Raw genomic sequence first — 12,810 nt, forward strand, 5'->3', positions numbered from 1 at the left:
GAGGACTGCCTGCTCACGGCTGCGCCCGGGGGCCTAGAACAGGGCCTGGCACACATGATGCTCATCACGACTGAGTGAAGGCCCCTTTCCAGGCTCTGGGGAGGAAGGCAGGGCCCTCATGGCCCCCATTTTGTAGAGGCAGAAACTGAGGTCCCAGGGGGAAGAGCCTTGTTCTAGGCCCTGACAGGGGCACAACCCAGGCATCCCTAACTCCCAGGAGGATCAGAGCCTGGTACACCCCATTTTAGATGCTGGGGAGGGGTCTCCACGAAGCCTGCCCCTCCCCCCGCCCCAGGAGTGTGTGAAGTCATTTATCCCCTCACCAGTTGCTGTCAGCACTTAGTGTGGGTGCCTGTACGTGACAGCCCACGGATGGCGGACACAGTAGGCCTTCAGCAAATTGGTGCCCAACCCCCATCGCCCCCCCCCCCAACCGCAACTCCCTAACTTCCCTTCAGGGAGGCCAGCTACAATTTGGCGATTGTTAGAGAACTTTTTTTTTCTTTTGGGAGGAAAGCTGCAAGTCATTAAGGGCTGCTCCCGGCCTGCGGGTCACCATTTCCTGTTTAGAAGAAAGAATCATCTCTCCTTTGGAACATGAAGCTCCCCCCACCCCCGGCTTGACTGTGGGGCTCGGGAGCTCTGGGACGCCTGCAACGGCCTGCTCAGCTCCCCGCAGGAAACTGGCACCTTCAGCACCTTTTGTGCTCAAAAAGGACACTCATTTTCTCCTGGCCCCAGGAGGGCCCCAGAGGTGAGGTCACCGTGACAGCCAGCCAGGAGTGAATTATCCCAGCCCAGGACACAAGCCGACCGTCTTCCCGTCCTGTCCTCCAGCAGGAAGCTGAATGACCCCTACCCTTTGGCCTGGCTTCTCACCCTCTCGGCTCCGGCCAGCCAATTTCCTTGCATCAAAGGCCATTTGGTACCCAGCGGCCAGACAGAGGTGTGGGTCCGACAGGGAGGCCAGAGTGGGGCCCAGAGCGGGGCCCAGAGCTCTTGGAAACAGGAAGGACATCCTCTGTCCGCTTCTTGCTCACTGTAACCCACTCCCGCATCTCGGAGGAGCAGTCAGCCCATCCCCGCACGACCTGCAGTGCTGGGGCAAGGCCCAGCAGCCTGTCCAGTTGACAAGACCCAGGGAGCTGGCTTCTCACCCTGTAGGCCTGGTCAGCCTCAAAATGGAAGGATGAGAGAATAAATCCAGGTCACGACGTAAGGAGTGCAAGGAACCTACCCACAGCCCCCTGCTGCTCACTGGCCTGCAGGTGTTTCCCATGCTCCGCATCAGACAGGACACCCAGGCTCAGAGGAAACCCATTTGTACAAATAAGGTCCCTGACAGTTGAAGTCAGTGGTCCAAAGCCACGTCATGTTTAAGAGGACAGGATTTAAGCCCATCAGGAATGGTCTGAGCTCCATGAATCCCTGCCCCCTCCTCCCTTCCTGAAGGCCCGTAAAACACTCACCCTTCTATAAAATGAAGTAGACTTTAATACATAAATTAACCACTTTATTGAATATCAATAAACTGTACATATAACTATACAAAATGTTTCCTTAGTACAAAATGTTGCTTGCAATATAAATACCAGTGTACCTTTAAAAATGTAAACATCTTCCTCCCGGGGCCACCTGTCAGACCCCAAAAATAGTTCTGGGAGACACATCGGTCGGGCTGAAGCACCCCACTCAGGCCCCCAACAAGTGACAGCAATTACTCACAGTCCCTTTTGGGACTGTTGTTGAACTGCCCATGAGACAGGTGCCACGGTGACAAACAGGAGACTGAGATAGCTGCCCGGCCCGGGGCAACCTGGGGTCTAGACACGTCCTTGTGTGACTGCCCACAGGCCCCCAGGCTGAACCTGGGGGTGGATTACTGCACAGTTAGTCACACCTCCTGGAAGGGTGGCCTGAGGGTTCTAGGTCAGGGAGGAATGGGTTCCCCTGAGTGGGGGGTAATTTCCTATCAGTCTTTCTTTTTGTCCTGGAGCTCAAAGCAGCTGTATCCAAACACCTTTGGATACACAAACCCACACAGAGAGGCCGACTCCAGAACAGTCGGCTGTAAACCCCCCTCCCTATCAGCCGTCCATAGACATGTCCACGGCAAGGCCTCCCTCAGAGCCCACTGGCACCTGGGGCAGAGAGAACTGGAACATGGTCCTCAGAGCCCTGCGGGGCCAAGAGAGCCAAACAGGGGAGCTCAGAAGAGAATTCCGTGGCAGTGAGAAGTATGGGGGCACCTTCTTTCTGGAGTTGAGAGGCTGCGATGCAGGGGGTGGTCTAGAGGCGCAGGAGGCGCCCTGAGGGTCAGCGGGGGCCCCCCGAGCAGCCTGACTCCTGGTGCTTGTGCAGCAGGGACATGCGGGAGAAGGTTCGGGAGCATGTCTTGCACTGATACTTCTTGACATCTGAGTGGGTCTGCAGGTGGGCCCGAAGGTTGGAGCGGTCGGCGAAGGCACGGCTGCAGTGGGAGCAGGAAAAGGGCTTCTCGCCTGGGGACAGAAACAGGACTTGAGTGCTAAAACCACTTGGGCTAACAGCGGACATTTATTTACTGAAATCCCTGCCCGCCCACCCACCTACCTGGGCCTTTAGAGGCCGTATCACCCCACCCCTGAAGGAATCCCATGACCCAGAAACACCAGGCCATTATCTAGTGTCCAAAGGCTTGGATATGATTGGGAGCTCTGCCACTTCCCACCATGTGACCTAGAACAAGTCATCCGGCCTCTCTGAGCCTCCAGTTGCTCATCTGTAAAATGGAGCTGTTCATCCCCGCCCCTGTAAGGGCTGGTAATCCAGAGGTGGTAAGTAAAGCACTTACCCAGGCAAGCCAGCTGAGACCATGATGGCAACTGCGTTTACTGAACACTTACTTTGTGCCAGAGACAGCAAGGAGCACCGTATGCTCATCTCCCTTAATCCTACCCTTGTCCTCAGTTTAGAGTCCGTGAAACCGAGGCACGGAGAAGCCAAGTAGCATATGCAGGGCCACCCAGCAAGAACCAAGCAGCCTGACTCCACAGCCTCTGATTTTAATCACTATACAGATGGCCTCTCAGTTAAGGGGGCTACAGTGGGTATTCCTCATGATCACTCCTGGATTTACTTCAGCTGGGGACAAAGCTGGGGTCAGCCTTAAAGGCTCCATGGCACACCCCTGCCCCCAACAGGTTCAGCTCCTTCTCTGAGCTGCTTCCCCATCACAATGCTGACCACGTTTGGTATTGTCAAGTCTTGTCTGTCCCGCAATCAGACAGAGTCCCGAGAGCAGAGGCCTCCCCTGAATTCATTCCAAGGGCTTGGGGCCTGGGACCCCCAAGAGGCTACAGAAACCTTTTACCTTCTACCTTGTTTAAAACTCCTTCCCACCTGTGGCCCTTACACCACCTGCCTGGCCAAGGTTATGCTGAAAAAGAGTTATGCACGCAGAGCTAGGTACACAGTAAGCGCTCAGTAAGTGCTTATACAATAGCTAAGTCTTTTTTTAAAGGCTCCGAAGAGCCCGACCCTTCAATCACCACCAGAAAATGCTATTCACCAACTTTTCCTAATTCTTGCCACAACTAAGATGATAAGAGTTCACAGTACAAAAACACTGACAGTGCTGTATTTCGTTTTTTCTTCCTCGGGGGTGCATTTCCTAAATAAAAAATCTTAATAATAACTCATTAAACAACTACTTATCGAACTTCCATTCTGCGCCAGGCAATAATGCTGAGCATTCTTTACTAAAAAATAGCATTCTACCCTCCCACTCCCAGCATTATATGCCCCTAGGCCATGGCCCATTTGTTAAATCCCAGGGTTGGAATTCAAGAGAAGGGAATGAATGAATCCCATCAACCTTCTGGCTGCCTGGGGCACTGTGCTGGGCACTGGGAGGGGTCCAGAAGTCAGATGTCTGAGGCTCACTATGGAGCCATCCATTCAAGGGCTCTGTCTCCTAGGGCAGAAATACAAGGGAACAGGCCACACCACAGAAGGGGGGAATTTAGCAGGAGACCAGGGAAGGGATGTCTGAGTTAACTGACTTGTCATTATTGAGCACCCTCTGCATACTAGGCCTGAAGGGTCTGAGGACTGCACCATAAGGTCCAAGTGAAGCTCTTCATCCTTCACATGCTCCCTTGTGAACTAAGGGCTGACTGTACACAGATATGGGTAAGGGCAACCCCAGGGCACAGAAAGCCACTTCCCTCTCACCTCCCTGGCAGAGATGAAGAAGCCCTGGCTCAGTCTTATGAGCTGTGACTTGGAAAAAGTTTGATTTCCTTCTTTGCCTCAGTTTCCTATCTGTAAGGTGGGCGTTAGGACATCACTTCCCTCCTAAGGCTGTTGATTTACCACATTAACCCAGGTGAAGGAAGCCATGGGCGATGCCCCCCCCCCCCATAGAGCAAGTGCTCGGTGAAGTTACCTTTACGTCATGTATGATTAGACATGAACGTGAACAAAGGAGGAAGGAGGCCTTATAGGATATGATGGGGTGGAGGTCTGTGTGTGCAAGCAGCAGGCACAGACCTGCACCCCTTGCAGATCCCCCACCCCCGCAGACGTCTTTATGGCGATCCTGGCGAGTGTGAAATCGGCACCAAGCCGGCGGGGACAAAGGCCGCCGAGGGGGGCACTGTACATGTGATACTCCTCGGATTAAAGGGGCCTGACACGCTGTGGGCCAGCAGCTGCGGCCGGAACAGGTGCTGGGCACCACTGGCCCATGCACCTGCTCCACCCCCCCAGCCCCCACCCACTGGGCCCACCATTAAGGCACACAATGGGAGTCAATGATGGTGATGGTGCATTTCAACAGGCTTTTTGTGTCCCAGCCGTGCCTTTACATGAAAATGTCCTGATGGGTGGGGAGAGAAGCTGGGGGGCTCAGGGGAGTACCACCCCAAGGGTTCTGACTCCTCCAAATAGAGCCCTCTTCAGCTGGGCAATCGCCCAAGACAGGCCAGGCAGTTGGACCCTTCTATCGGGTCCCTTTAAAATCAGGGCTATGTGTGCACAAAGAGAAATGAGGAGCCATGGTCTGCCAGCTGGGGAGGATGCCAGGGACACTCTGTAGGAGTAGTAACGATACCAGTAACGCCTGCAAAACGCCGGGCCTAACAAACCGCCCCACTGACCCTCACAGAGCAGAGGTCAGCCACTGGGCCAGGAAATGCCAGAACTGAGGTCTTCCAACCCAGTCAGCTTGACCCCAAAGCTGACAGCTATGACCCTTGAACCTTCTACAAAGTCACTCCCCAAAGAGCAGCCCCAAATATGGTGGCCTCCACCTTTCAAGTTCTGAAAAGACACAGTGGCTACCTCTTCCACATTTCCAGAAAGTTAGAGGACAGAAGAGACTCCATCTCCCATTTATTATGGTTTTGAAACATTAAGACCTAACTGTTTCCTGCTGCCAAAGGTATTCCCAGGTCTGGGTAACAGGACTGAGTTTATCTACTCTGTGGTGGGGGTAGGGAGAGCAGATCTGAGAACTATGATAACAAATTATTATGAAGTGACTGAAGAGCCACTGAATCTTGATGGCTAAACCTACAAAATGCTGTCAGAATCCACCGTATAGGATTATGCTATCATAATCCTGAGGCTCAGACATTACATCGCTTGTCCAAGGTCACACAGCATGGAAGCAGAGCAAATATCAAAACCATTTCTGTACACTTATCATGTATCAGGTGGTGGCCCAGGTGCTTTCTTTCATTTAACTGGCGCAGACACCCCACAAGATGTTCTTATGCTCATTTTACAAACGTGTAAAGTGAGGCTCAGAGAGGTGAAACATTGACTCAAGGTTTGAAGTTCTGGAAGGACTCAGAGGCAGGTGGGGGGTCTCACAACATCCTGCCTGGCTGGGCTGGGGGAGGGTGGAGTGAGGTGGGCCCCTTCACACCTGGCCTGGCAGCAAGGTGTTGGTTGCACCTCTCCCATATCCAACTCCAACCCATTTGGTGGAGAAACGGCGACTGCAGAGACAAAGTTATCTACTTCTCCCATCTGCTTAGCTGAGGAACGAATGAATGTTCCTGCCAAACATTTCAGGGAGCCAAGCCCCTGAACGAACGAGCCAGAAGTCAGGAGACTGGAGCCCCAGTTTCCACATTCGCAAAAATCACAGTAAGCCCAGGAGCCCCCCTCCTCCCCCAGCGCTGGCAGAGAAGGCAGTGGGGACTTCGAGGAGAAAGGCGGCGGCCCACGGGGACACTCACCGGTGTGGGTCCGGACGTGGCCCTGCAGCAGCCAGGGCCTGGAGAAGGCCTTCCCGCAGGTGCCACAGACGCAGGGCAGCGTGTGGCTGCGGATGTGCATCTTGAGGGCACCCAGGCTGAGGTATTCCTTGTTGCAGTACTTGCAGTTGAAGGCCTTGCGAGTCTGGGAGTCCTTGGCCACGGAGAGCCCGGCCAGCTGCGTGGGCAACTGGCCCAAGCCTGGGAAGGCAACATAGCCCTCCGCCTCCAAGGAAGAGGCTGAGGTGGAAGAGAAGGACGAAGGAGCCGGTGAGGGGGGGCTGGGGGGCTGGGAGCCTTTCCCACTGTCCTCGTCCGACAGGGAGGTCAGCTCCACGGCCTTGGGGACCTCCTGGGGCAGAAGGGAGGCCCAGCCGATGGGCTGGGCTTGGGGTGCCAGGAGAGAGTCCCAGATGAGCGTGGGCAGAGAGGCCGTGGGGTTGAGGACCTCGGGAGGTGGGATGGCCGCCAGCAGGTGGGCCTGGTCGTAGGGCTGCTGGAAGGTAAACTCTGAAGGGAGACGGAGAAAAGGGCAGGGTCAGGCATTCGGTCGCGCAGTCAGTCAACAAACAGAGGTCTGCTGCGGGCGGGGGCCGCGGGGCGGCACTCAGTACTTACTGGAGGGACGAAGGGATCTCGACCAGGGCGGCCCGTCCTGCCCGCCCGGAGCCCCTCCTCACCCGGGGCCGCCCGGCTCGCCCGCCTCGGCCTCCGAATCTTACACGAAGGGCGCCGCCGTTCACCCCGACTCGGGGGCGCTCCCCCTGTGCCCCCCATCTCCCGGCCCGCGGGCCAGCGCCGGCGCCTCCCCTCCCCAGGCGCGTGCCCCCGCCCCACCTCCGGCCGCGCTCCCCCTCGCTTCCCCGCCGTCGGGGCCGGGCCGCCGCGCAGTCTCCTCACCCCAGACCCCCGCCCTCGGAAAGCCCTCCCCAAACCGCCCGCATCCACCTGCCCCGGGCTCCTCACGCTCCTGCGCCCACTGCCCCGCGCCAGCTCCTTGGGCTCTGTTCCGGGCCCCGGACTTGGCCCCCGAGGCCCCCTCCCCCAAGGGGACCCCCACGCGGCCTTTGCGGGTCTCCCCGAAGCCCCCGGAGTCCCTCACCTCGTCCACTCACCTGGAGAAGAGTCGTGCAGCTCGCTGTAGTTGGGCCTCCGGCGGGAGCAGGCGGACTTCCTGACGAGAAAAGAGCGCGGCATGGTGACCGAAGCAGCCGGGGTTGCCGGGTCGCGCAGGGGTCGCGAAGCACTCCACCCGCGAGGCCGTGCCGCTGCGCTGTGAGTGGAGACGCGCCGCCAACTCCTTTAAGTACGCCAGCCTCGGGATGGGGCGGGGCACGATGAGGCCACGCCCCTTTGTCACCTCCGCGCCAATCGAGGCGCGCCTTCTCCAGAGGCCACGCCCCGAGCAGGTGCGCCGGGGGCTGGCGGGGCTAGCGCCGCGTGGCGCTGGGGGCCGGGCGGGGGCCGCTAAGGAATCCCGGTGCGGGCGCTGCGCTGATCGCCCCGCAGCGGAGTGCGGGCGGGCGGGCGCCGGGAGCTCCAGGCTAGGCGGGGCCCCTTTCGGGACCCCGCGCCCCCGCCAGCTCAGCGCGGCACGGTCGTCCGCCTCTGGCGCCCCCTGGCGCCGCGCACTGCGGGTCTGGGCACCTGACGTTCCGAAACCGCCTCCGCCTCGGGCTGGGGAGGGGGGCGGAAATTTCCTCGGTCAGGCTGGCGCCTCACAAAGAGCGTGGGATTGACGAGGGACGATACACATTTCGGGGGAGGATGCGAGGAAATGAACACCTTCACGTGGCTGCTGGCAGTGTGAAATGCCACAGCCTTTTTGCAAAGCAATCTGGCATCATCTAGCAAAAGGCATCCATTCCTTCACTTAGCCAATGTTTACTGAGCACCCGCTACGTGCCAGTCACTATTCCCGGAGCTGGGGACACATCCCTGAACAAAATACTCGGGGTCTCTACCGAAGGGCAGCTCGCCGTTTGGTGGGGGAGAGAGACGGAGTAAACAGGGGATAATTAAGCAAAGGGAAGTGTGCTTTGATGCGCGGGGAGGCCACAGGGCGCTGTGACAGTCAAGAAGATCACCTGACAGGGGGTCCGGGGCAACTTCCCAGAGGAAGTGAAGAAATACCGAGGGGAAAGGCCCGAGGTTAGAATCAGTAACTACTTCAGAGTCATTGAGAGCAGCTCCCAGGGATGGGGGTGGGGTGGGCAGGCTGGAGAGGTCAGGTCTGCTGGGCCTCCAGGGCCTAGAGTTTGAACTTTGCCCCAAGGACAGTGGGAGCCAAGACAGGATTTTCAGCTGAGGAGGGACCTGTTAGAGTTTGGTTGAGAAAGATCACTCTGGGCAGGTGGGAGAAGGAAGCAGGGAAGGGAGGGGCCAAGGTGGGTCTTCTCACCTGTCCGGGGGTCATAAATCCTGTGTCTAAGGTACCTAATGCCAGGATGGGAGGGAGGGGGACAGACTGATCAAATGTGGGGTGGGCCCAGGGAGGAACACCTGGAGCCTCACTCTCAGCTCTGCTGGGAGCCCACCCACTCACTCCAGACAGGGCCATGCCAGGCCTGGGGTAAGAGGGCCCGGAAATAAATCCACAGGTCCCCACCCCTCACCCCCACCCCAGCTTGAGTCCATCTGTGAAGCAAGAACTATGAAAACCCGTAAGTCCCCCTACTCACCACGTAGAATGAGGGAAGGGACAACTGTCCGTTTGGTCCACGAACTTATGTTCTAATTGGTGAGTCGAAGGTAAGGTGGGGGAGGCGGGCCATATGCAGTCACTAGGAAGAACACACCTCCCTTCTGTGTCTATTTCATTTCAAAATGTCCTAATTCTCCGCGGAGCCAGAGGGAGGAGTAAGGCCACGTCTCTCTGCTCAAACCCTCCCCTGTTCTTGTCTCACCCAGAGTAAAAGCCAAAGTCCTCACCACAGCCCTCCGCCCAGCCAATCTGACCTATGCTGACCTTGTCTTGAGCCACTCTCCCTACTCCCCAGGCACAATGATCTCCCTCCACACTTCTTTGTGCTCCTCCACATCCCCAGCGCTTTCCTATCACAGGCCCTTGGCACCTGCTGGCCACCACTGCCCCCCCATTTTTCTCCCCCAGATCTTCACCTGGCTGGCTTCTTTTCAGTGTTTCATCATTTTCACCAAATGCCTCATTAGTAATGAGAGAAATGCAAATTAGACCACAGCGAGATACCATTTCACACCCATCGAAAGAAAAAAAAGTTAAAATTTGGTCAAAGTCAAGTGTTGATTAGGGTGTGAGGGCACCAGGACTTTTGTCCCATCCTGAGAGTGTCAATGGGCACAACCACTTTGAAAAAGTTTGGCATCCGCTAGTAACAGGTGACTCTCCTCCCAGCATTCTAGTCCTAGGCCAATTGAGTCACAGGGGTTCTCAGACCCAGCGGCAGATTAGATTCTCCTAGGGAACACCCAAACCCGGGCCCCACCTCCACAGACATCCTGATTTAATTAGTCTGGGTAGGGGTGGGGGCGGCCTCCGGTATTAGCATTTTTTTTAAAACTCTCCAGGTGATTCTAGTGAGCCACCAAAGCTGAGAAGTGCTGCCCAGCCCTAAACTCAGAAGAAACAAGAGAATATTCGCCAAACCCTTGTTCCTAATAGCGAAAATCTAGAAACGACCCAAATGTTTATCAACAGTATCATGGATTTACAATGTATGGTACAATCCCATAAAGTCAGAGTAAATCCTATCTCCTATCTCCTGGAGATGCCGAGAGGCAGCGTCCAGGAGCCCCTAGCTCCCAGACATCAGGGCCTGGGCCTCCGGCTTTCCATTTTCCTCGGCCTCGGTTGGTCAGGCACCTGCGCCGGGTGGGAGTACAAAGCTGGGGGAGGACCCTGCGCCCTTCCCTCCTTTCTGACCGAATTGCCCCCGCCCTCGTTCCCCTCCCTCCTGGAAGCGGCGCAGACCAGGTGGGCGGGGTGGGGGCTTCACAGGAGGCCCCCGGCCGGACAGACCCGCTCTCCGACCAGGCTGCGTAAGCGGGGAGGGGAAAGGTGACACTCTAGATGCAGTGGTGTCAGGTCCTCCCGGAAGTGGCCTCTGCGGCGGAGCCACCGCGGACCCCGCCGCGCCGGGAGACTGCTCCCCGCTCTCCGCCCCACGCCCGGGGGCGCGGTCCTCCCGCGCCCTCTGCTGGCGGAGGCTGTCCCTGAGCCCGCTCCTGGGCCGCCTGGCGCGGGGCTGGCACGCACGCCCCTAAGGGAGTGAAAACTGGGACACCTGCCCCGGAGAACAGTTTGGGACTATCTCATGTGACCCGGAATGGCCTCTGAGAGGAAGATAAAGGTGAACAGAAGCCTGCATTTTCCACAGGTGTCCATCCCCCACTAAAAGTAAAAACAATAGGGGCGCCTGGGTGGGCTCAGTGGGTTAGGTGGGTCAGTGGGTTAAATGTCTGCCTTTGGCTCAGGCCATGATCGGGGGGTCCTAGGACAGAGCCCCACGATGACGATGAGGGGAAGCCAGGCTCAGCAGGGAGCTGGCTTCTCCCTCTGCCTCTGCCCTCCACCTCCCCCATCGCCGCCCCATTCATGCTTGCTCTCTCTTGCACGCTCTCAAATAAATAAAACCTCAAGAAAAGTTAAAAAAATAAAAACAATAACTAAAAACGTGACAACCATCCAAAGCAGAAAATCTCTTCATCCCAGATATCCTCCCCAACGGCAACTATTTTTACCAGTCTTTTAGGACCTTCCAGAGATGGTCTTTATAGAAACAAGGTATGTACATATTAATATATATTATTTATATGTATGTTATATATATATGTACGTGTCTTATGTACCACCAATGGGAACCCACATGCTAGCCTACACTCTGCTTTTTCCTCCCAAGTAACAATATTCAGTGTCTTGAAGATTATTCTGTATCATTACACGCAGCTTCCTTAATCTTTTGCAGGACTATATACTCTTCCACTGTATGAATTATACCACAACTACATTATTTATCTAACAGGAAGACTCCTGCTGATCCTTTCCGTTAGATTACAGTTTTTTGGTACTATAAACAAAGTGGCAATTTCAGTGAATAAATGTCTTGTACACACACACATCTTTGCACTCTGGGTCAAAGTTATGTTATATAAAATGTTGATACATTTGTCCAGATGTCCAAATGTCCAAAAGGTTAAAATATTATACTTCCACCAGCAGGGTGGTGAGGATCCCTTCTTAAAACCTGGCTCAGGGAGGGTATTGTCTGACTTTTCTATCATTGCCCATCTGATAAGGGGACGTGAGACCTCCTAGTCACAATGCACATTTCACATGGATGGGGTGGAGGGTTTTTTTCATCGTCCAAAGCCATTTCTGTTTCTTCATGTTCTGAACTTTCCCTTCACGTCCTTTGGTCACAGAGCTGATGAATTTCTTAGTTGCTGAGAGCTCTTTGTATGTTAGGCCAACTGGCTCCTGTTGATTAGATCATTAATCAGTGAGCAAATCAATCAAAGAGTTAATCTCAACCAGGAAGAAGACATTGTCTACAGAAAGTTCAAGGAATGAGTCAAGGCTCAGCCTCCACCCTTATCCTTCTTTGATTTAAAAAACAAAACCTCTTGAGTGTCTCGCACTTGCCTGAAAGCAATGATTCAGCCTTGGGCCTGACCCCATAGGCCCTTCGAAGGAGTCAAAATCACCATCCCCAGATATAAATGGCTTTCAAGGGAGTTTGGGGGTCCAAGTCTATGGGGTGTAGCCCAGAGTTGGGGACTCCCAAGAAAAGATGGGCAAACCCTTTTCATTCCAATCTGCTGAGCGCTTGCTGTGTTCCCGGTCTGTTCAGGAGACTCACTCTACATGGGCACCTCTCTAGCATCCCAAGGTGGAATTCGATGCTCCCACACTCAGGCCAAGGCCCACCTAGAGACCAGTTAGTACATTACAGTGCAGTCATATTACACACCTGTCAAAAAGGAGAAAGCTCTACATGTAATGGATTCAAGGTACAGGTACAGAACACGTGGACAATTTGCATATACAGGGAGAAATACATCGGTATTTCTTAAGACACAGAAACCACCTCTGGAGGGAGACACTAAAAACTGGTGATAACGGTTGTCTCTGAGGAGGGGATCTGGGTGGCTGCCAGGCAGCGGTGGGAGGGAGAAGCTTTACAACGTGCCCCATACCGTGTCTGAATTTTTTTTTATCATCTTCATATATTAGCTTTATTAAATTTAAGGGTCAGCGGAAGTTACCCATCATAGAAGACTTGTTAAGTACCTAACAGTCCAATCAATAAAATATTTTATAGCTGTTAAAATGTCAAAGCCTATCTGTGTACCTAAACCCTCCATGGCTGCCATCTCTCTAATAGAGAAAGCCACAATTTTCACTACACCAGGAGGCTCTGCAGGGTCTGGCTTTTGTGGCCCCTCGGAGCCAATGAGGCACCCGCCACAATACACCAGGTTTGCTCCCGCTTCAGCGACTTTGCATGTGATGCTCCCTTTTCCCTGGAATGTTCTCCTCCCAAGATGGCGTCCAGGCTCACCCCCTCATCTCCTCAGCGAAGCC

The 12,810-nt window shown here is 55.0% G+C and overlaps 1 protein-coding gene across 1 annotated transcript; it reads right to left on the reverse strand.

The window, feature by feature from the left end:
- Window positions 1-1,491: 1,491 nt before the first annotated feature.
- Window positions 1,492-10,636, reverse strand: SNAI1 (snail family transcriptional repressor 1). Its single transcript, XM_032350373.1, has 3 exons — window positions 7,364-10,636; window positions 6,231-6,758; window positions 1,492-2,501 (listed from the first exon to the last, which is right to left on the reverse strand). The coding sequence occupies exons 1-3, from the start codon at window positions 7,443-7,445 to the stop codon at window positions 2,317-2,319; spliced, it is 795 nt and encodes a 264-aa protein (XP_032206264.1). The 5' UTR covers window positions 7,446-10,636; the 3' UTR covers window positions 1,492-2,316.
- Between the last annotated feature and the right edge of the window lie 2,174 nt (window positions 10,637-12,810).

Source organism: Mustela erminea, chromosome 7 (genome assembly GCF_009829155.1).
Source record: "Mustela erminea isolate mMusErm1 chromosome 7, mMusErm1.Pri, whole genome shotgun sequence".
Classification (NCBI taxonomy): domain Eukaryota; kingdom Metazoa; phylum Chordata; class Mammalia; order Carnivora; family Mustelidae; genus Mustela; species Mustela erminea.